At 34.2% G+C, this 25,281-nt stretch overlaps 3 protein-coding genes across 3 annotated transcripts; all 3 read right to left on the bottom strand.

Moving 5' to 3' along the window:
• Positions 1-360: 360 nt before the first annotated feature.
• On the bottom strand, positions 361-7,003 carry LKRSDH (lysine ketoglutarate reductase/saccharopine dehydrogenase). The gene is made up of 9 exons (XM_036369373.2): positions 6,651-7,003; positions 6,047-6,193; positions 3,892-4,068; positions 3,173-3,551; positions 2,530-3,104; positions 2,085-2,155; positions 926-2,010; positions 685-861; positions 361-617 (listed from the first exon to the last, which is right to left on the bottom strand). The coding sequence occupies exons 1-9, from the start codon at positions 6,771-6,773 to the stop codon at positions 499-501; spliced, it is 2,853 nt and encodes a 950-aa protein (XP_036225266.2). The 5' UTR covers positions 6,774-7,003; the 3' UTR covers positions 361-498.
• A 2,618-nt stretch (positions 7,004-9,621) lies between these two features.
• On the bottom strand, positions 9,622-14,496 carry Herp (Homocysteine-induced endoplasmic reticulum protein). The gene is made up of 4 exons (XM_070107137.1): positions 13,614-14,496; positions 11,300-11,820; positions 10,742-11,215; positions 9,622-10,667 (listed from the first exon to the last, which is right to left on the bottom strand). The coding sequence occupies exons 1-4, from the start codon at positions 13,902-13,904 to the stop codon at positions 10,325-10,327; spliced, it is 1,629 nt and encodes a 542-aa protein (XP_069963238.1). The 5' UTR covers positions 13,905-14,496; the 3' UTR covers positions 9,622-10,324.
• Positions 14,497-15,577: 1,081 nt separating this feature from the next.
• Positions 15,578-20,344, bottom strand: CycY (cyclin Y). The gene is made up of 4 exons (XM_036369374.2): positions 20,031-20,344; positions 18,714-18,791; positions 17,586-18,662; positions 15,578-17,516 (listed from the first exon to the last, which is right to left on the bottom strand). Exons 3-4 carry the CDS (start codon positions 18,322-18,324, stop codon positions 17,134-17,136), a joined length of 1,122 nt encoding a protein of 373 aa, XP_036225267.1. The 5' UTR covers positions 18,325-18,662; positions 18,714-18,791; positions 20,031-20,344; the 3' UTR covers positions 15,578-17,133.
• Between the last annotated feature and the right edge of the window lie 4,937 nt (positions 20,345-25,281).

The raw sequence follows: 25,281 nt of genomic DNA, 5'->3' as shown, positions 1-25,281 counted from the left end.
GGCTAAACCCAACAACAAAGTATGGTGTGAAATTTAAACCGAGTCAATTTATGGTGTCGGATAAGAGCAAACTCAATGAGATTTATGGCAAAAATATCAGGGTGTGCGCCGAATGGTGTAAAATTGCTGATTTATTACGCACACTAGAAGAACGTGGGAATTTTAATTCACGTAGTTAGGTGCTGCTATACATATGGTGGGTTGGCCAATAAAAGCCATAATGAATGAGAATTCAAGCAGATGCTCTGAAGACCGTCTTATTGTTGAGCTTTCTACATCGGCGTTACTACGTAACCTCTTACAATTCGCATAACGTTCATAAAGAACTTTAGTATTCGAAAAATTTTAATAGTTAATAGATCGGTTAAGCGACCAAGCGCCAAAGCGTTTAATATTTTCTATATTACTAAATTTTGAAAAAATATAAAGCTATATGTAACTATAAAACGAGGCTTTTAGTTTTTATCAATTAAATATGTAGGCAAATTCAGTTCGAAACTAGTTAACGATTCTGGTGGTTTCCGTTGCCGTTAATCCCTCAGCACGCAGTCGTTGCAACATAGGTCGATAAATATCGGGCGTGAAGGGCAGACAAACACCGCGCTCTTGTATTTCACCTAGAAAAATAGGAGGCATATAAAACTAAGTTATGTGAGAAATCTTGCAAAAATCTCTTCAACTAACCATCCAAAATCATCTTAGCTGCTATTGCCGCCGGCTTGCCCACAGTTTGTGCCATTGCAGAGTGACCACCAGGTTGACCGTAAGCAACAAAGTTGATGCCGCGCTCCTCACGTCGTCCATCCTGCCAACGTATGCCTACCTCGTGACGCAATATGACCAAATCACGTTCGTGAGGTTCTAAAGTGACAGACAAAATTTGTAAAGCAACTCCAATATAAGTACAACGGTAGATTGTGCTCACCAAATGCCAAGCGCTTCGCCAAATAGTGACTTAACGTGTCCAATGGTGTACTCAGCTTTACCACCGGCGTGTCTTCCAAAAGTCCCAGACTCTCAATGCTTTCAGCATTTCCGATACGTTCGACCAACTTTTGCTTTAAATTTTCATAGAATATGCTCGAATCGGACATACCCAACATATTGATCACAAGCTGACGCCACGTTACATCTGGTCCATGTGGATGCAACATTGGATGCGGCTCAGGATCAATCAAGCCGAGCAATTGCATCGGCTGCACACATTGCGAAAAACCCTTGTATCGTATGGTGCCACGCAACAGCGTATGTACATCTCTTCCCAACCCATATAGTTCAGCGTATTTTGTTGAATCTCGATTCGGAAAACCTTCCAAAGCAAAACCTGGCAAGAAATTGAGACTTCTCGGATTTGACAACAAATCACCGCCACCCAAAATCTCTACAATCTGTCCTTTGCTTAAATACTTCGCTGCTGACAGAGTGTTCAATAGCACACCACGTGGTGACCAAGAAAATTTATATCTCAGCGCATTATCTGAGTGCTCAGGCGCTGGCAAACCACCGCAGAAGCTAACAAAAGATTCAATAACGCCGCCCTTCTCCTTCACCTCATCAATGCATTCCATTGCAAGTAAATGATCAATACCTGGATCTAGACCCACTTCATTCATAATGGTGACACCATTACGACGCGCTTCATCGTGCAGCTCCTTGATCTCGTCACTCAAATAACTGGCTGTAACCATATGTGTTTTTTCAGCCACACAACATTTAGCCACCATGCCGTGCAGACTGTAAGGAAGCAAGGAGATGACAACATCTGATTTGGCGCACAACTCTTGTAAATGGTCTGAGCTCTCGGTAACATTAAGGTACACACTGTCCACACCATTATATTTACGTGCCAGGCCATCCGATTCTTCTTTCAACGCAGAGCAGACGGTAATCGAGACATCATTTTCACGCGCCAGCCACTCAACTAGTGGCGCTGAGACCATACCTGCACCCAAGATAAGCGCCTTTTTGGACGCCTCAAAGCGACCTTCAATTTTGTGACGCGAACGATAGCTACATGCGAAATCGGAAAAGGTAGTCAACAATTATTTAATATAAATGATGCAGAATAATACTATTTTAAATACCTGCTGGAGTCGCGCAGCTCCTGTATATACTGGAAGTTATCGGTCAGTCTTCCGTTGCTGGCAATGATCGCCTAAAAGTAAAATAATGCTAAATAGGAATATATGCTAATCAAAAATATATCTCTAACATCTTCAGGGTTCATCCTAAAATAAATATTATGCAATGCTAAAAATAAACACAACCAATTCTTATCAGATTCGAATAAGACTGCACTAACGCAATTAATCCAACCTCTATTCTCATTTCCCGAGTTTGTACTCGTTATACGAGTAACGTTATCAGCTCTTTGCCGCTATTCTTAGCTTCACTTATTCTTTATATATGTATATGTTACTATATGGTAAATAAAAGTTTTATAAAGCCAAATAATCGACAACTTATGCTGATTGTAATATGCTTGAAGATTGATTTTTATAAATTCACTCATTGAAGTCAGGTACTTACCGATTTGATTGGATACGGGAAGTTTTCCTCCTCGAGCGGTTTTTTGGCATCACTCTTAATTATGTCGTGCACAAATGGACTGAGTAGCTCTCCGAAATAATCCGTCGATTCACGCGGTAATTGTGTGGGCATATTGTCGATTGAGCAGACTAAAACACCTGGGCCCTTAAAGCTCTTCATGTCCTTATTACGATCTGCGTCGTACAAACAGAAAGGCGTATCGATTGTAGTACACTCATTCATAAACTCAATAGAACCGCCCGGATCAGCCGAGATATCGCAGATAGCCAACATACGATGCGGCAGCGCTGGACTTCCTTTGCTGGTTGGCAACCAAGGCGTGTTCGCGGGGCGTAACAAATTTTTAGCATCCGGTATACTTATCAATTTCGGACTACCTACCGCCCAGTAGATACCATTAATGATCACTGAAGCGTATGGTGCAATTTTCGAACTGAACGTCGATATATAACGTTCAGGAAACTCGTCATATTCACGGGCATCAAAACCACCACCTTCACGTCGCTCCAAATGATCCGAGCGACTTACTTCACAGCCATATAATTTATTCTGACCTAAGCACATGCCAATTAGAAATGTAATATATATTTTGCATAACTAACTGTAATTGCTTCGTACTTACTGCCATGTTCAGCCACTTTGCGTAACATCTCAGGCGGCACATACTCAATCGGCAACTCCTGAAATACCTCTTGCGCACCCTGCGACACATTGCCCGACCCAGTGAACACAACGGTCAATGGCCCTATTGATTTAGGCATCATACCTAATGAGATTTCATAGCCACAATCTCTTATTGCCTGTCGCGCCATCGACGAGTTCCGGTAATTATGCGCCGGTCCGATATGCATGAAGGGCGTATGATGTCCCAGCGCCAAAAGACGTAAACCAACGCCATGCAGTATATTCACCATGCCCGCTACACCAGCATATTTGCCGAATGCGACTTGACGTGCGCCACGCTCATCCACTATGCGTTCGTAATCAATCAGTCGGATATTCTGTGAAAGGCATCAAAATCAAAGTGACAAGTTGATTATAATGTGATTAACAGGAATCTGTGCACTCATAGTGAGCATATTGGTATAAGTACATTTGTACGAGGCACAAAGAAGCTTTGAGTACCTAAATTGGGTATGCCATGTATTATACGTGAACATAGAGCTCTCTAGCTTCAAGTAGTTTTTACTAGACTTGGCAAGTACTACAGTAATTCAAACAGTGAAAATTTATTAAAATAAAATAGCATAATGTGGCTTACGGCATATAGATATAAGTAGTACTCTAAATGATCTTCAGAAATTGGGAATATTCGCGTGCAATGTCGTAATTCAAACTCACCTTCTCTAAAACGGCATCCAGCAGTGGCATGTTAGACTCCTGGGCTTTAATGGTATGCGAGAAGAAGCAATATGTCTTTCCAGGAATGAGCGAATCGATGGGCACCTGTTTCACACCAAATATGACGGAAGCCTCACTGATATCCTCCTGCACCGTTGCGCCAGCATGCAAATAAACCTTTGAAGTGTAGAAGAAGGTCTCGTTAACAAATTAAATTAGTTACACTTTTGGGTTTATAATGACTTAATTGGTCGCTTTGTAAAAGTTTCTGAAATAATTTTGTGGACTTCTATAGTATTATTTACAACAAAATGAAGGAAATTTATGTTGTGGAAAATTAGCAAGGATCTATGAAAAGATAGCTTAACACGATAAATACTTTTGGAAGGAGGATAAGATTAATGAATTTTTTTGTACTCTTGCACGTATACATATTAATGGGGTTAGTAGCATTTCCATGAGAAGTTCCTACTAAAATTAAGTCTATATATTTTTAGTTAGACCTATGTACACTTTAAAAGACATTTGAATAAATGTTATAGCAGTTGTACAATTGTTTCGTGAAATATAGCATTTTGAGTGATGTCAGTTTGGTGTTTTAAAAAAAATGTATATATGATTTGATCAGAAAATTAGTTTTACGCCGAAGAGACCGTATAAGTACCAATGAACCCAGTCGACGGCTGTTTCGGTAATGATTTTGAACAACCGTAATATGAAGTTGATCGAAATAGCCAAAACTCTGTAGATTTTAAAAGGATGAGATGAACATATCGTTTATGAATATTTGGTTATGTGAAGGCTGGCTCAAATCATTGGAAGCGATGGCTAAATTGCATGATTTGGCTTTCAATTGTTATTTTGAAACAAAAAATAATAATAATAATAAAATCAATTTCGAAAATTAAATGTGATGTTCGTACACGCGCTTTGAACCATTTTTTAAATATTTACAGATAATACTTAAAGTTTTGTTTATTTTTTATATTCTTAAACGACGTTGAAGTATGAATAAGTGGGCGAACAACAACAACTACAAAAAATAATTCGAAACTGACGGTTGTGGTGCCAAGTCACACCATAATAATTTAAAATAGGTTGTTGTTATTCTGTGCTCGTTTTGCCTCGTGAGCATTAGATTGGCCCCCTGCAGAGTGACATCTTATCGCTCGTGACATTCAGATATTCGTATGGAATCGTAATCGGCTGCTGCCATATCAGCTGTGCCAAGATCAGTAAAGTTTAAAGGAAAGTTTTTTTTTAATAATTTGTTTTTTAATTTTGTTGTTTTTGATTTATGCTCTTATCGTATTTATTATAAAAGATCGTAAATTTTATTTTAATCTCTATATCTAATCACCAAATTGTTTATAGAAATATCATGCCAATAAACTCGTAAGTGTGTACATATTAGGGTGGAGCAAAAAAATAATATTTTTTTTTGCTTAGCCTGAGAATAAAATCTGTAGATTATAAAAAAAGGAAATTCTTTGACAAAAAAATTTTTTTTTAACATCTCAGTTTTAAAGTAAATTTCGAATTAAAATTTTTTTTGGACCAGAAAATTTTTTTTTGGTTCAAAATCTTCACATTTATATAAAAATGATCAAATTTGAAGCTTTTTGACCCTAATTTTATTTTAACGCTTAAGGAAAGCATGTTGTCGTTTAAGACTTTTTTTAAAACTCCTATAATGACCACAAAAATTTTTTTTTAAGTTGATAACTTTTAATTGGGTACAAAGAGGACTCTTCACGGCTTCTAGAACAATTATCAAACACTTTTTACGAAATAAAAATTTCAACTCGAAAATTTACTTTAAAAGGGCCGCCTCTAGATGTTAAAAATGTTTTTATTTTTTGTCGAAAGATTTTCTTATTTTACAATCTACAAATTTTACCCTCAGGCTAAGCAAAACAAAAACAGAAAAATTTCGCTCCACATAGTACATATGTACTCCTAGCTACTTACACCGGAAAACTGAATTGGCTGAACACTCGCGCTCCCATTTATTGGCGCATAATTATTATGCTTAGTATTGGTTTTTTTTTATTGCTTAAAGATATCTTAAAACAAGAGCGATATTTTTGTTTTTTGATTTCTGTGCACTTTTGTAAATTTGTTGTTTTTGCGATTTCAATAGTTATTTACTTACCTGCATGGGATAGGCGCGTCGGTTCGAGGGCTGTACTATGACCTTGACACCCTGTTTTACTAGTTTTTGCACATGCGAAGGCCCGAATGGCGCTCGTCGCTCCCAAACGGATTGATCTTCTCGTCGTATAGCAATAACTTTGCCGTGCTGAATAAAAAAATAAATAAAATGTATTAAAAAACCGAGATGCAGTAATATCCAAAAGGTAATGAGGTGAACTAGGTTTTTAAACAGTATTAATTTAGGAGTTATTAACCAAATTATTACACCACTTCGTAATTAAGCTGACTTGAACTATAACTCCAGCCTAACGTGAAGTTTTTTTTAATTTTCTTTATTGACTTCTTGTTAGCCATAGAATCTGAGGGTTAGGAGTAAATACCGTTCCAATTTTATATGCATATGGTAGATACCGTTATTTCACTAATTATTTCAGTACAATATTATTTATATTGCGCACGTATTTAATTTGGAATACTTGGATACGTAGAAAACGCGAACTTATATTTTGTATACACTATTAGGAGGTCAAAAGTACCCGCTATTCATCATGTCATATACTTGTATGTATATCATATATGTAGATCACATATCACATACTCACATGACGCCATCTATTAAATGACTTTGTTGCTCCATCCTTGACTGTTATCAAATTGCTTTTTGTTGCTGAGGCCGTTGCAACAGTCACTGATAGTGTGGCACGAGACTGCAGCAATCGCATCATCTTATTGCCTATGTCTAAAAACTCATATACTCGTTGCTAAATTGAATATTTCGTAAACTTTTAATCTGCCACTTTTATATATGTACTGCATATGTACGAGCGCTTATGTATGTAAACTTATCAACAACACAGCGGAAATAATTTCACTTTTAATTTAACAAGTTGGACTTTATTTTCTCTTCGAGACACTGACTTTCGATCCGCTTCCTTCGGGAGTTTAAAACGTTCTAATCGACACTGGAGTCGACGAGCCCCTATCAGCTACCCAGCAGCAGCAAAATTTCATGCGAAATCGGAAATCTCTTATGCCCGAAAAATAAACAGCATAAAATAGATTATTCATGTACATATCAGGTTATAGAATTGCTCTCAATACACTCCTTACTGATAAGGCGACCCGGGAATATCAATAAACGTCAGATGTCCATATACATACGTACTTATATATTATACATAAAGTATGTATGTATATGTGTGGTGTGTAATTTTCTCAAAATTTATGCGCGTCTTACTATCAACCATTCCGATCTACAACATTCTCTTGTTAACAAAAGAATCATGTTTCTCAAAGATAAAAAAGCAGTTTCTTAGAGATTAGGACATTTGAAAGATTCTGGCATTCACATATGTACATATTGTCAATAAATTATCACAACAAAAAATACTTCAATTTACTACACATTTTTTATTTAATTCGTGGTTTTATTCTGTATAATTTTTCCCCACTTTCATCGCGACTTTTCAACAATTATTTTTGTTTGTTTGTGAAATTGGACTTTTTTTTTAAATTGCAAATCGAAAATTTGTAACAAGCTCCCTTATCTTTTCAAAAAAATAAACGTTGAATGGACATCCGAGTTTCTTATTCAACATTACATTACAGTAATTTTCCCATTTTTCCATGCCTTACTTATAATAAGATTTGCTAGATTCAGTCTCTTAATAATGACCTTTGGCGAGGTCAATAACCCCAGTGTTTACATTAAGCGCTGTCAAAAACCTTTACTGAGGTCAATGATCGTTTTTTTTTACATTTAGCGGAGTCAACAACCCTTCCTGCGGTCCATAACCTATGGTAAGTTCAATGACCCTATCTATTTTATTTAACGAGGTCAATTACCCTTCCTAAAGTTAAAGAGATTTCCAATATTTACATTTAGCAAAGTCAATAATCTTTGGAGAGATCAATAACCCCATTGTTTACATTTAGTAAGGTCAACAATCCTTCCTGAGGTCAATGGCCTATGGGGAGGTCAATGACCCTTTTGTTTACATTTAGCAAAGTCACACTTAAATTCATTGTTCACATTTAGCGAGGTCAACTATCATTCCTGAAGTCAATGCCCTTTTTTTATTTACATTTCCGAAAGGTAACAACCCTTAGCGCCTTAGGTTTGTTGACTACGCTAGAGATCAGTCGGTGGATTCCAGGTTAATCAAAAACGAGGTTAGTTTTGAAATAATTCATTATTTTTCAGTTAATACGTTAATTTTAAAAAACTGGTGTCATTACAATATATATATGTAAATATGTATATAAGGGCGTAATATATGTTATAGATTTACAATCAATGAAGTTCTACATAAACCTTTGCGATAGAATGGAGACTTTGTCTTGAAGAGGTCAAAGAACATTTGAATATAATTATATTAGCACACACTTCTGATCGATTCAGTCTGCCTGCTGTGTACGTATGTATATATATATATATATATAAATATATTCTTCCTTGGTGGTCGATGTCCAAATCTACATAATCTGTCTTAATTGTTATGGAATTTTCCATTTAAAACCATTCGACGCAGACAAACACAAATTGCTATTTGGTTGCAGCAGAAGAAATCAGCCTTAGTTCGCATTTATCAATAGAGATGATGTACCACGACTCGTAGTTGCATTTAATTAATGAAAAGCAATTGTATTTTTATAATATTTACATATGATGAGGCACGCACGCCACCAACGCATGCTGATGCTCCGGTTTACTGCTGATAGTAGACCACTGATTAAAACATAGTTTGTGATAAGACTAAACCACTTGTGTTGTTGTTATTATAACGGTTTAAGAAACGGAAAAGAGAGTACATTTGAGGGAGCATGGTATATGGTAGGGAGCATGGAAATCAAGCCATCATTCACGGATACATACTTGAAAGATTATAGCGTACAACTATAAGCAATGCCAGATTCGTGAGGCAACTCGAGTTCTTCGTCTGCAATGGGTGGAGGTTTTACTCCAAGTACGACCTTCACTGGAAGGGTGACGGTGAAGATGTTAATAGCTCCACTGCGAATGGCGTTTAGTGCGTGTCTGAAGATAGTTGCGTCCGTAGTTTGGTCATTAAATTGTTCTATGTCGTCGACGTAAACAAGGAATAATCTCTGGATGCTGTTGTTGTTGTAATGGTTACCTAATCCACGTTTGGGTGCTAAATTCCAGATTGGTTGTCGTCGAGGTCCTCTAACGGAAGGCCCAGGAAACGAGCTGTTTCGACGGGGTCGGACCATAGGGAAAGGGGTGTTAGATGAGTGGGGTTAATCTCTGGATGCTCACAGAAGGCGGTTCCGCTCCAAGCATCCTAGCAGACACTACTTGGAGAGGAGTGCATCGTATTCCTTAACCGGAAGCATGTAAACCTCACTATGGGAGACATCAAAAGGCATGGTACAGAGTGCAGTCTTCTGACACGTCTGAAGCTTCTTCGTCTGAGTTCTACTACAACCTGGCGACCATATCGGTGGTGCGTAATTAGTAACTAATGGGACTGATTTTTAATGTTATTTGCGTATTGTTTTCTTTCAAGAAGGGAAATGCTTTCAGTGAGAGTCGAAATAACTTTTACACAATTTCATTGTCTTTAAATGAATATGTTTTTGTTTATTTTATTTTTTAATAATCAGAATGGTTTCTTATACCATAAATATACTTCCCATTTTTTATTTATAAATGTGTATCTATGTAAGTATATGTTTGTTACTTAAAAGCTATAAACAAATAATAAACGCCAACAGACGCAACAATAGCAAAAATCAGTTAATGTGTACTAAAACGGTATATTGATAGTTGATGTCGTGAGTGCAGCTAAATAAGGATCCAACGTCGTAAGCTACAGATTTCAATAGTTTCAATATATTTTAGCAGAATTCTTTCACAATGGATTATCCATTAAACGCACTAAACAACCATTGCTTAAATCAGTGATGAGCGGCATGTAACAGGTATTTTCAATACTATTCTAACATTCAAATTCTTAAAAAAAAATAATAATAAATAGAGAAAAAACAGTTTGCTTTCTTTAGAATCTGTGAATAATTACATTACACTTGCATGTAAGCATATTTGTATTAACATGCCGCGTCCAAAATGTTTCGAATTTAATATAACGGCTAAAGTTCCCATACATTTGTATTGGCGCATATAAACGACGGTGGTGTTAACGTTATCGGAAGATAAACAAACATTGGTTAGATTAATACAAATATTTTAAAAATACATATAGGAAACTGCGCATAAATTTTCAATCGAAAGCAATTCAGTTTCTGTCTCCCTTCAAAGTGTCGGCGTTTCGGGTAGCAAAGAAGTGAAAAATGTCACCACAAAAGTGCGCAAAACGGAGATCACAGATGCGGTATTATTGATATTTTCAATGGCTTCAGCTGCCGCTGGCGCAGTACTTTCCGCGCCGGCCGCAACAGTGGCAGCTTGTTGACTGTCGGCAGCAGGATCGGCGGCAGCACCGTCGTTCTCCGGATTACGCCGTTCGTCGGCCTGTGCAGCTTGTTGTACTTGTCGCACACCTCGTCGAATTTGGTCAGCATCCGCTGCATTGTTATTGCGATTGATATTATTGTTGTTGCGCTCATTACGCAGGCGCAGCACACCGATGTGGTAGCTACACAAATAGAAATAAGAGATGCATGTAATTAAAGAATAAATAAATATAACGGAGATGACTATTTGACTTACAGATAAATACCACCAGCAATTATGACAACCGCAAGACAGCGCAATGGAGATGAGTTAAAGTACAGAATTGTCAAAAAGATAGCGAGACGTGTAATCGCAAAGAAACTGTCCAACCAATCACGATTCTCTTGTTCCTCCTGCACAATATTGGGAAAACGTGGCGCAACTGCTTGTTGCCGTTCTGGCTGTGCCTGCGCCTGTTGGGGTTGCTCGCCAACAGCCGCCTCCGCAGCTGTGTTGCTCTCCGCAGCGGGCACAGCTTGCGCCAAAGACGCTGCCGATATCACAGGATTGTTAGCGCCGCCGGCAGCTACACCCGCCGTTGTGGTTGGCGCTATAAAAGGCATCTGTTGTAGAAAAGGATTGAAACCCAATGGACTAACACCGACTGCCGGCAAATTGGCTGCTGTGGCTGTTGCTATATTTGGCATAGAAAAATTGGCGATTCCAGTTGGCGTTGACGTGGTAGTAGCCCTATAATTATTGCAATTTCATAAATATAGTTATATATGTTATTTTAAAATCGAAATGATATATATGCGCAATTAATTCACTCACATTCGTGTATACTGTTCCATATATTGCGAATAGACCTGCTGCATCCATTGGTACATAGCAGCTTGTTGTGTGGCCATAGCTTGAATATTGAACTGTCCAGGCATCGGAAAAGGCAACACATTTTGAGAGTTGTTAGGATCATATGTAGGACACGGCAGATTTTGTAATTGTTGATTGAATTGTGGCAACAAAAAGTTCTGCTGCTGTTGCTGGTATTGTTGATAGTATTGTTGTTGTGCATTATATTGAGGTGTAGCGTTTGCAGAATTCGATCCTGCAACATGACGCTGCCGCAGCCCGTCGCTGGTATTACCACTGTGACTCATGTTAGCGGAGGACGAGGAAACGCTAACTTTCGGCTTCTGTTTGAAATTGCTATTTAGAGAGTTTTTCGGTGTATACACTAAATGTATTATGTGATTATGTGTATAAACGTCTTTGTAGCTCCGTATAACATCCTTCAACAGCAAGTTATCATTCAAAAGCTGACCGGAATATATTAGCTTCTGCTCGTCAACGGGCTGCAATGGAAGAAGCAAATGGTACCAATTAACACCTTTAGATATAGACACCGTTAAGTACATAGAATATATATATATATGTATATTCAATTTGGTTGAAAATGAGACCTAACACAAAACATTTTCAATACTCCTATAATAAGCAAAAGATGCATTATTTGCTCAGTTGTTGTCAGACTTTCTTTGAGTATATTTACTACTTATACATACGTACATGTGTAAGTGGATGTGAGAGTAGAGTGACGTGTCCAATACATTTTCCACGTTAAGCGGTTCAACTAGACTTGGATATATGCACTCGCATAGTTTATCATGTTGTTATTTGAATTCATTTTTTTGTTTTCGGAAAAGCATGTAAAACGTTATTGCATTCGTTTGAGCGAAATGAATGTACGAAAAATTGCATCTGATGCAATTAATAATAGCGTGTAATATAATAACATGGACATTGGCATTTTCAGACTTTAACCTTGTATTTATTTACATAACTAAGCGTAATTTAATACAAATATATACATATATATGTACAGAAGCAAAAATAAATAATTATATGAATTTTTAAAATTTGCACGCACCAACACTTTAAATTTCAATGGAGTATTAAAGGATATTTTCAACAAAAGCGTATTTGTAACGGAAATTTTACATGTATTTAACAATGTTTATGGCATGTATGACATATTTGTATGTCCACGTGGCACTATTTAATATGCATAATTATTAATTATTATATCACCTTAATACGACGATGTTTTAAATATTATTGTTTCTGATAACAAGCCAGCTATAAATAATATGGCCTCACTTTGATCAACCGCTTGAAAGGCACACACTAAATTAAATAAAAATAATATTTGCAAGCAATCAAGAATTTTCTAGCAGTTCTATTCATCTAAATGTTCTAATCAACTGCTATAAAATAACTCACCAAAATATAAATACAGTAAAATACCGTACAATCAGCAACGAATTACGATCTGGAACCTAAAACCTTCGGTCTACAACCGATCGAGATGTTTGCAAAACGTTTGCTCTACAAATGTAGGTTTATTATACACAACTGAGTCCATATATACATATACATAAATAGAAATGTACTTAGGTAGTCAATTGTACTGAGTATACATACAGAAAGCTTACTGGAACATTGATAAGATAAACGATCGCCGCACACAAATAAGCGAAGCAAAATAACAAAATGTAGAACTTCGCGTACGGTTACTTTGTTTGTAAATAGAAAATATTATTTTGGTAATTATGCAACGTCGACAATTTATAATGTACGTAAAATATACATATATCACCCCACATTTTCGTATACATTTTGTTTTTTATCAATCTTCCCTAATGCTAAAAAAAAAAAAAACGTTAGCATAGCAAGGCACGCCAATGAACTTAATTTTTAGCATCATCCCAAAATATGCTCATAATATTGTTTCAAAGGTTGCCGCTGTATAATTATCATTATACAGTTATAAGACTTCTAAAGTTATTATCTACTATTAGCAATAGCTGAAACAATTTGCACCGTCACTTTCATAACAAGAAAAGTTAGTTTTAGAAACAACTATAGAACACTATGTGATAAAATTACACTAGTATAAAAAACAGGTGCGCCTAATTTGATCAAAATAGTAAGCAAAGATGCGCAATGTGTGTAGAAATGTATGCAACAACATAAGCAAAGTTGAATTCTGATAAGAAAAACATGTAGAGATAACCAGTTGGTTATCATATGAAATGAGATAATATGGAATTTCATGTTGTTATAGTTGGTGTAAGCAAACACTCACCGGTTTATTTGGATATACCATTTCCAAATGTGTTTTTAATCGCTTTACCGTCCATAGCAAGTCAATATCGAGGATTTGATCTTCATACTGTTGGTTTGAGGCTTTTATTAATAGTTTAACACTTGTTGCTTTTGCAGTTGTTGTTGTTGTTGGAATAGACGCTGACGCAACACTTCCAGCTGAGTTCACTGTTGATGCAGTTTTTGTAGTCGCCACAGCACTGGCACTATCAGCAACCGCGGCGGCTGAAGACGTTGTGGACGAAGTTGTCGCTGCAGTTGTTTCGTTCATTTTTCAAATTTGCAACCACAATCGATTTTACTTTAATATAATTTGAGATCGCGTCAAATACAAAAACAGAAATTAAATGGAATCTGTGAGCTGTTTTCAATTGTTTGATTGTTTTGTTTTGTTTCCGACCCAATATTAATTAACTTTCGCAGAGATATTCAGTTTTCTTTCTACACAACGTTTTTGGCAAACATTTAACAACTGTTTCAGTTGAATAATCTTCGGTTACTGATGTTTATAAGCGATTATTTAATTTTTCTGCTTCACACTTCACACATGTGTCCCACCTTACACTGTTGCCTCCTTCCGCAGTTTCTAAATAGCAATTTTTTTCTCTTGTGCTTGCTTTTCGTATGCGTATTGAAATTTCAATTGCTCGGCTTCACGTCACTTTAATTATTCTTCACAATTGCGCGTTTTATTTTCGAATATTATATGTTGCACTAGTTCTGATTGTAATGTTTATTTAACTTAAAAATTTTGTGAGATTTTCCATAAAAATGTTAGCAAATCACAAAGAAAAGTCGATTTTCACACAATTTTTTCACTTTTGGCAGTTTTCCTTCGTCTACTCGTTTTATTCGTTTCTACTTGATTCACTCTACGTTTTCTGGTAGCACTGCCGCGGCGTAAAACCGAAAACATGCAGCACTAATTTGAGGATAAATTTTCAGAAAAAGTTCTTTCAAAGTAAAGATTTTGCTACAAATGTTTCAGGGAGTACTTTTAGAAACTATCAGCAAAAATATTCAATAAAATATGTATACGAAACAACATTCACATCTGACCACATATGTGCGAAATTAAATGGTAAAAATAAATTACCCCCAGGAAAAAAATCGGCCCTATCCCCTTTTGTCTTCCCTGCGCAATTTATTTCTTCTGTTATCGCGCTTTCTTTCATATTTGCACTTTTCAAACACACACAATTATCTTTGGATTCACACATTTGGTCATTTCTGATTGGTGGTTGGATGATTAAATTTATATGTATTGGAATCATATATTATGAATGCAACACCCTACCGTCCCTGCCAATAAAAGATTCTTCGTACGTAAAAGAAATGTTCGTCATGTGATTAATATATGTAAATAAGACTATGTTAATATAAAATAAAAATAATTCCTATGAGGCATGGAATTGAAGCCTTGTACTTACTTGAAAATACTATAAATGTTACCGAAAAAATGGTCATGCTCCGCTAAAGTGTGAACATAGCAATAAACTTATGAAAAGGAGCCGCAAGTCCAATTGAATTACTTTTTATATTGGCAATACAATAAATAGGTGGCAACATTAGAAGGAAGCTAAAATTTGTAAGGTGTGTTTCCTTATCCAAAAACAAATGAGAAACTGAACTTGGAAAACTCACTTGGAAAGTAAATGTCAAACTCGAAATATGTGCAAAACTTATTTTATTTTAAGAAATTTATGTGGTGGATAGGGCTACACCAAAACGAGTTCCTTTTCCGCTGTTGTCGAGTCTACGTAACGGACATGGACAACTTATCGCTTCATCTCGTACCAGCTATTAGAAATACCTTTAAAGTTTGTATTCAAGCGGATGTACACTGTATGTATTTGCACTTTTTTCTGATTTTGTGTTACCTTTTTTTATTATGATGATTTTTTCTAATACGGTTTGATTTTAGCAACATTTATAAACTTCTCATGGCATTATATCGAATTGTAGTCTTTATTGAAACATCGTTACGTGTAAAAGAAATACAAATTAAATTTTTTCCATTTAAGTATTCGCATTGATATTTTGGTCTTTTTTTTAATAATTTAATTTGTTATTGCATATCTTTCACTATATTCTACATCAAAATAGATCTTTTGGTTATTTCTTTATCTCCTAGCATTTTCTGATGATTTAATTTTCGTTATCGTTATTGTTAATGCGTTATATAGAAGTAAAACTTACATACATACATACATATATACTAAAAAGTTTCAAGTATTTTCCTTTGATGAATGTTGTTCGCTACTTTTAAAAGTACATATTTATAACTAATTATTACTAATTCATATATGAACGCTTATCAAACACAATTGATTCGTTTTTACTTATAAAAAATATGTATTATTAAATACGTATGGAAAACTAGAATTATAAGAGCAAAATGTATGAAATATTAACATCACAAAATTGTTTTTTTTTTGTTTTTGTTTATACAAAAATATAGTTTGTTGTGTTTAGCAGTGTATTAGCGAGTGATTGATGACAGCGATGTGAGCAACCAAAGTTTGATTAATTTGAAAATCTGTTAATATATAAATATATAATTGAATGCAATTCCTTCATAGGATTTTTTTACACTTATTGCGGATAAAGTTCGTTATAATAGCACAGTAACGAATTATAAAAATGTATAACCTTTGATGATGAATATTTTAATCGCTTTTAGTCGCTTTTCCTTAGCATTAAAAATATCTACATACGTTCCAGAGTGGTTTAAAGTTTTTTCTTTTTTAATTCATATCATGTTATTTGGCCGCTGTATTTTTTTTTTTGTTTTTAAATGTCCATATTATATACCAAAGTTCGCACCGCTTCTTCACACCTCCTCGTATTAGTACGTATGTGGTATGAAAAGATTAATTTAAAAGCTACTCAAAATGGTCTTTAACGCTTAACTTGCACAATTCGAGCATATAAAGTATATATAACATTACGGAGAAAAGTCTGCTACATGGCGTTTTCGGAAGAAACATTGTACACACTGCTGGAGTTCAATATTCGCATGTTAATGATGCCTTCCTATCAGTTGTATGACGACGTTTTCAGCAAATAATGCAATTAGCTTCGCTATTTTGATTAGAGATTGCACATTTATCTATAATGTCGAACGATTTCATTTGAATTTTGACATTTGGAATGCTTCCAACAGATACTACATCGAAACAGAGGTCTTGAAATAATATGGCGATATATTTGGAAGTACAAACAAGTGTGAAAATTAGTTCGTGTTAAAAGAATGAAAATTATATACCAATAAGCCTAATTTTTCCATAACGCTCCACGCCATACATTTGGTGACTGACATTAATGTACTTCGGTTTTGTTTCCTTGAAGTTACAGGTTTATGGAGCAGACAAGTTAAAAATATGTGCGCTTCATATATATATATATATATATATATATATACCTTTTTCTCTTTTTTTTGCTGTACGTCAGTTTTGTATCCGATTTTTTGTTTAATTGATCTAATATACTAGCGAAAATCACGAGAGTATAGCAACAGACCGTCGTGGTCCACCTTGGCTAATGTTGTCCATAGAAGACCACTTTTTTATACCATTTTTTAAAGCTTCGGCTGTTACTTTATCTTGCATAACACGAGACATGGCTTCCAATTTCTGGGCACGTTCTTTAGAAAGTGGTTCCGTAGGGAAGGACAAATCATTCGCCTCGGCAAGCGTGCGTAAATCAAAGTAATATTTGGCGTAGACGGATGAGGGTACATTTATATTGAATTGCAACAGTTCTAGAAATTGACGTTCTAGCTCATTCATATCCTCCACAGTAATGTCTTTTAATATCTGACAATAATCCACATTCCACACTGCCTGGTCATCCCAAACCTTGGAGGCAAGTAATATGGCACCTGTATTAAAAAAAAGGGAACACTTAATTTTACTTACAAAATCTTCATTTAAAAATTCCTTAAACTTACCCAATACCATTCGCTTCCAATTGCACGGTGCCAAATCCAATTCTGCATAAGTTAGCAAACGCTCAAGATAGACTAGTGTTATAATGGCGCATTCGGCAGTCAATTGCGCTGCATTGAATAGAGTGCGTACGAACTTGTAAATTTGTCTATGCTCTGGATTATGTGAATCATAATCGTCAGGCACGGCATCGTGAGTCAACGGGTGTAGTTTCTCATCGAAAATATCAAGCCGACGATCCGATTGTCGATTTTTAATATGATAATAAATTGCGAGTGAGACACATTTCACCGTATTTTTCAGATTCGGTTGTGACACAGTGCTATCATCCAAATAGATAGTGGAACAAGAGGAGCTTTTTTTCAAGCCTCCACCAGTTGAATTCGCAGCTTGTTGGGCGATTTGGTGTTGTGAACGTTTTCGGGAAATTCCTCCATTTTCGACTTTGGAGCGTTCGAGAAACATGGTTGCGGCTGTGGGGTCCACAGATGGATCATCGTCGCCCTCAAGCGCTTCACGTTCCGAAATGTGTTGCAAATTATGAGGGTTGTCCAGTGTGCCAGCACTGTGATGAATAGCCGCCGTGGAAGCAGAAATGTGACCATCTAGCTGATGTTGTGAAGATGAGATGTGATGACTGCTATGTACATGATGACGCTCCTCATAGACGGGTGGAATTTCTTTAGATTTGCGATCGGATTGAGGACTCGCATAAGCGCAACAAGAGTTTTTATTTCCCATTTTTCCACAACGAAATTTCCAAACCACTTAACTACAGAACGATTATGGGATTATATATCGTATGATATATAATAAATTGTAAAGAGATCTATTGAATGCGAGGAAATATAAAATTGAGGCCGATAGAGTTACAATTCGCCTAGGCTGGAATCGAATCTACACTGAATTCATCAATTACAGTTTTTAGTTCATAATTTTTTTAATAAATTGTTGACTAGTTGGGGGTGTTTTTTATTTTATTCAACCAATTTAAGTATGGTTGTCTTTCTTCAATATTTGGCATACATGTGAACGAGGTTACGTTTAGCAAAATTGCTAGTTTTGGAGCTTGGATTCATCTGTATATAATGAAATTGTAAATATTGATTTCAATTATTACACACACACACTTATTTTTTTCCTCAATATTTGGCACATTTATATATATAGCTGCATATTTGCTGATAACCGAGCTCCCTTTTTTGATTCTGAAAATATTATTATAGCTATATTAGTTAGCTCTAAAAGTATTTTTTTTTTGTGTTTTACTTTTATAACTAAATAAAGTTTTGTATATTTAAATTTAACAATTCTACATGGTAAACATGATAAGCCTTGCAATAGATTATTTTTAGAAAATATATAAAGGACATAAATATATGTACATGAATCAATTTCTATTTTTAATTAAGTTACTGCAGCTGTGGTAGCTACAATTATGAAAAGATTGCGCTAGAAAAACAAATATTTACCATCGAAGAGTTTCTTCTTTTGCTTACGTTCGTAATTACAAAAAGCCGGCAAATATAAATGCCCGCTTCCTTATCAATATATATATGCATACATGTTTGTGTACATATTAATTACTGTACGACAATTACAGTATTTACCAAGCTAAAATATTTTTTCTTTTATTTCCTATAGCTGTGCTTTTGGTATAGATTATTATTATTTTTTAAATAATATATAAGTTGCTTTTTGCTGCTTTAACTAAAAAGTTGTTAGGAGTTATTGAAAAAATCAAAATAATGAGTCTTAACTCAACGTAACTGTTTAGTGTGTAGGCGAAGTTGAACCGATCATAGTTAAGACATTGAAAATCTATGGTGTTCGTTCCCAAACTAACCGGATCCGCATATGTATATATGTATATACGTACGTAGCTGCCACAAAACTATTTAGGAAATTGCTAAGGTGTTGTATGTAAAAACAAGACCAATACGCCGTAAATTTGAGTTTACTTTAAATTTTGCTAACATACATAAATATATGAATAATTATTTGCGTATGTATCTCACTTTCCGACATCTTTGCAGATTAAGATAAGGGTATAATTAATGAATAGACTTATGATTGTGGGAAGCTTTATAAAAATATTGACAAAGTCTATAGCTAACATTAATGTAACAAGAAACTGGTTGAAATTTACGAATACACGAAATACTAAAATTAAGTTATTTAGATACTAGGATTGCTTTGCAAGAATTATTTGTTTTGCAGCCTACAAAATATTTTAATGCTGCATAGTTTTTAGAATTTGCATAGATTTCTATATATGAATTGGATACTGAATAAGACTGGCGGTGGCCGAATTGCTTGCAGAATTCGGAGTTTTCTAGCAAGTTTACTCACTTATAGCACATACATTTATCAAGCTTTCAATCCATACCTCCCAATTTATATGCTGATTCATAGATATTTTCTTGATTAAAAGTTTTTCCACTTACAAATTTATTTATTTTGCAGTTTACGGCTTTGTCCGTTTGACACCTTGTGAAGGCGTTTGGTGTGGCTCTTCGTAGTATTTGTTGTTGCGGTTGCACAAACTGCAATTCGTCTAATGAAAATCTATCTATAACATCTTTGACTTCTTACATTTTAATATTTTAACACTTCAGTTCATCTTAAATTGAAAATGTCAAAACCGCACGTGTACCACTATTTCTATTAAAAAATAAATACAATTTTATTTTTCTCGCAGAAGTTGCGGTTTTGTGATTTTTCGGTATTTCGTTTATCGGCTAGACCAGTGTGTTCGTATACATTGCGCTAGGTTGTATTTTATTGTTCCTTTCATAAAGTACCCAAAAGAAGCAGGAAATAGAAAGAGTAAAAAAACTTATAAACAAAACTTAATTTAGGAAAATATGAGAACTTTTCATTATAGGTTTATGCAAATATTTTTAAGATTGAAACGTGCCAACCACTTTTAGCGAATAACGAGCAATTGTGAAATAACTACTGTGTAATGCAACCCTGCCATTAGCAGCTGATGAAATATTATAAAATGATTACTTAAAAAGGTTGCCACATTAATGCGACTATAAGTATCTCTTTCGATTGTATTCAACTGTAATTTGTTGTTGTGCAGTCTTAGTTTGATACCGATAAGATATAATCTGATTAAAATAGCGAAAGTATCATCATAGATATGAACCTGTCACATTAATATATGGTTATACTCTGGTTTAATGATAGCAACGCCTTTGAGATAGGTAGATTGTAACTATTCAGTGAAAACAATGGCACAACTTGAAAGCACTTTATATTAAAAAGAATTTTGAGTAGCTTAAGCAACTTTGTGCTCTTCTTCTTCTTTCGACGCTATATCTTCAACAAACTACGAATTGTCGTAATGAATATGTCGTGTCTGAACACAATCTAAAGGCTTAAGGCATTCAACTGCATTACGTGTTGAACATACTACTATCCCACAGTAAATCATTAGCAACAATATATTACATTAAAAAAAAATATAGGTTATATGTCTAATTGATTAATAATATTATACTTACCACTTTACAACTTCTTTAAACATAACAAATAAGAGACGTCGGTTTTAAAGTATCATTATTTGTATTTAATAATATTCCTCATATGTATAGCATTATTTATTTGTTGCTTTACTATAAATGAAATAATGTAATAAATTACATTTTGTATTTATTCATCAAATCGATATAATCAACGTCATTAAGGTTTAGAGTGTAATTAAAAAGGTCAGTGCCTTCAGTTGAAGTTAATATTGGCTTTAATTTTAAATATAAAAGCACTTTATATAGGTAACAAAACTACATACAATGAAGTTATCCCAGTTTGTGTAATTAAGTAGAAAAAATTCTACTTTATTTAGCAGTAAACTTTGCTTGAGTTCAATTTATAAATCGGTACAGAGAAATAAAAGGAAAACTTGCTAAAATTATTTACAGTTGATTTGTTATTAATATATAAACTTTGAATGTCTGCTTTTTATTGTGGAGATTTTAAATGGATGAAATTTTGATATTAATATTTTTTTTCTTTTCTATCAGTGAAATATTCGCTTCAAAGAAGCTTTTTTTTTTAAATATTTTTATATGTATGTATGTGCATTGTTCTGATTATTTAATATATTATTTATCAAGCAGCTAAATCGTAAAACTAATTATTTACCTTAAATGATTGCTTTCTTTCCATGTATGCTTTCCCGTTTTGTTATAACGTAACGCACCCACGACAATTCTACAATATGTAACTAACCTCAAAAGTTTCGAACTTGATAGGGTTCTCGTTTGAGTAAATAATCTACATTTGCTATATGTTCTAATGACTAAACTTGCACTTTGTTACTGCATTAAATTCTATTTTCGATTTTTTAAATACACTTATAAGTTTGCCTTCTTTCAACTTTCTGCCAACAATTTATTTACATAACAAACACGATTAAACGCAATTCCCACATTTACTTTCATACATTTATAATTGTCTTGATTTTTTTGTTTTTGCAAAACTTGCAGTCGGCAAATTCTAAAATTTTTTAAGTGCAGCAAAGTAGAAATGTTTTTTTTTTTTGGAATCAATAAATTTTCGCAAATACTTAAGTAGACACCTATTTCTCATGGTGGCTTGAGGGTTTTAGTATAAATATTTTATATGTAGTCAAGAATTTGCTCATTGGCTTTTATTTTGTACAATTTACAAGAAAGGTGAAGATGGTAGGTTGATAAATTAAATGAAAGTTGTAATAGAGGCACTGAATGTATAGTTTCATAACCGACAGGTGGAACTGTAGTTGTACTAACAAGAAAAGGTTAGGTTATGGCGGATTTTTGTTTTAGCTATGCCATTTTTATGATTGCATTGAAAAGCAATGCAAGAAAAATAGAAGAAAAAAAAATTATAACAGTTTTATTAAGAGATAAGTGTATGCGAAACTTATGCCAGTGATCTAACTGCAAATGCTGGGAATCGACAAAACGATGATAAAAGTTGGGAAGTTATTCAAGAGTTAAGCTAATAACTGCGAGACTATAGCTAGAGCAAGCCATATAATAATTTACACTATATCTCATTTGAGTTAATTACTCGAACTACACTGGATATGTGACACCGAAGAGGGAACTTACTATGCACCAAAATCTAACATCTCTTCCGCATGTTGCGAAAGGCAAGTTGTAAAGCCATTGCTTATTTCTAAATACTCATGTATATTCCAGTCGGCTGTAATCGTAAATAGACACAGACAAGCGACAAAGCAGACGCTCCGTGGTTTCAACATAACCACACCAGCATTTCGAGTAATTAAAATATAATTTTTTGTATTATAAAAGGAAGCTTAAATTAATTTTGGATTGAGAAAAAATTAATTGAAAGTTTTGCATTTTTTGGAAAAAGTAGCTGTCTGAAAAAGTTCCCCACCACTGCTCAGTTAATTAAGTGACCAATGTCTAGCAGCTACTTAGAGCTCTGCCTCAAAATTCTGTTGCTTTGTGCAATTTTAAGGAATTTTCTGTTTGTAACTGCTAATTTTATGCACATACGTGTATATAAATATATTCAGTTTTAACAAATACATGCGCGTACGTATGTATGCACATTAATTATAATTTATGCATTATTTTATTAGGATTTTGTTGTTTGCTGTACATAATTTATTAAAGTTGCATCATGGACGTGTTTAATTTCAAATTTCACAAAAATTGTACATTTATAAGATCTTTTCCATTTGGTTTTTAAGTGAGTAAGGATTTTCTGCATTTTTAAGCTTAACGGCATTTATTCGGTAATAATGTTTGGCTAGAAATTGTAATGATGCAAATTGCGCTCTGAATTTAATTTTCGCAGAAACACATTCAATTTTCACATTCAATATTCGCCCAAATTATGATTATTTTGTTTTTTTTTACATTTATATAACTTTCCCTTTATATCTACAACTTTATGCGTTTTAAATTATAACATGAGCGTACTTTTGTAATTTTACATTTGCTTTAAATACTTTTGTAAAATTCATACATACATATGTACATATATGTCTGTACCACACATATATAGTCAAGGGTGTTATATTTATCTATGCATAATTTTCACAAAATCTACATAGGTCAACCATGATGCTGAGTAAGATCTCTATTGCAAGCTAAAACAGTTAGAGCATTTCCGAGCGGCATAACGATTGTAGTGCTAGTAGAGGCACAAGTGCCCGCACACGATTAGCGCCAATTACGACTCGGAATTAGGTCGATCTATGTAAATGCACATAAATAGTTTTATATAAGCGTTGCTATACTTAATTGAAGCCAAGTAAATGTGTACTTGTATGTTGTGTGTACTCACAATGCAGCATATATTATATACTATTTATTCAGTATATATTTACTACCTTAATAAAGCTATGATCCCAATTTCAGCTGATAATATAGGCCAACCTGCTAAGTGTAGTCACCATTGCTCTCTAACGCCAGCGCTCACCTTTCGTTTTTTGTTTTTTTTTTGTTTTTGCTTTTACACAATTTACGTTTAAATTGAGCGTATTTGAGTATGTTTATACCAATTTTAATGCTCGTATGCGGCAAAGAAAAGAGCAATGGTAACCCTTATACGATATGGTCCTGATATCAGACATTTGAAAACTTTTAACCAAAATTATCTTCTAGTTTCTCATTGCATTTTGAAACAATGTAACGAAAATAAGAAGACAAAGAGAAAACAAAACGAACGACAATCAAACAATTACTTAATAATTATTCAACAGACAACAAAAGTGTCGCGTATAAAAATAAATTTACCATTTACACACACACACACACACACGCACACACACACATTTAATATATGCATGTATGACTGTTTGCTTGCGTTTATTATAAACAATGCGGTTATAACATCTCTTATATGCAGCTTATGCGTTTGTATGTGTATTGTAGTATATAAGTACGAGTATTACTCCGTAATCATGTAGGTATATACAAAAGTTAGCTTATCCGTAGTTATGTATAGTGTTTGCGTTTTTGAGTAGCACAAGTAAAAAATACGAGTAGACTAGAGTTTCTAGTATTATGTAAGTAGTGTAGAACAGCAGTTAGGCTACACAAGCACGCAGTTGCAGGGAGTTGCATTCGAAAATTTGAAATCAGGAATTATAGGCAAGGCGTTTATACTTTTCAGGTAATAAACATTTTTGGTACATATAAATATTATAGTGTTTTCAATTACGTTTTTGTTTTTTGTTTGGAAATATTTATATGGTATTCTTCAAAATATTGTAAGAAATTAAATAAAAATTTTTTTTTTGTTATTTTACGAGTATTTACGTACTACATTATCAACAAAATGTAATAGCAATAATATAATTAAGTTAAGTCTCTAAATATGCTACAAACTTTTGAAATTTATTAAAACTAGAGAAAATTGTAATTTAAAATTCGTATTGCGTATTTTTGTGTTCAATTTTATTTGTAACAATTATTAAGTACTTAAAAATAAATTTGTGTACTGTCATAACTAAATGGAAAAATATTGCTAACAATACTTTTATTAAACTAAAAGTTTAATTAAGCTGCTGATTATGCAGTTTTTAAATACTAAACATTTGTATGCTTCTCGCGTATACCTACATACATATGTACAAGTGGTATACAACAGTTATAGTCACCAACTACATTTTCTCTTTACTTAAACTTTGTTTTATATATTTTTAGTTGTTATTTTTGTTTTGCT

The sequence above is a fragment of the Bactrocera oleae genome, chromosome 3, assembly GCF_042242935.1.
Source record: "Bactrocera oleae isolate idBacOlea1 chromosome 3, idBacOlea1, whole genome shotgun sequence".
NCBI lineage: Eukaryota > Metazoa > Arthropoda > Insecta > Diptera > Tephritidae > Bactrocera > Bactrocera oleae.
Note: the sequence above shows the minus strand (reverse complement) of the source record. Positions and strands in the feature narration are given on the sequence as shown.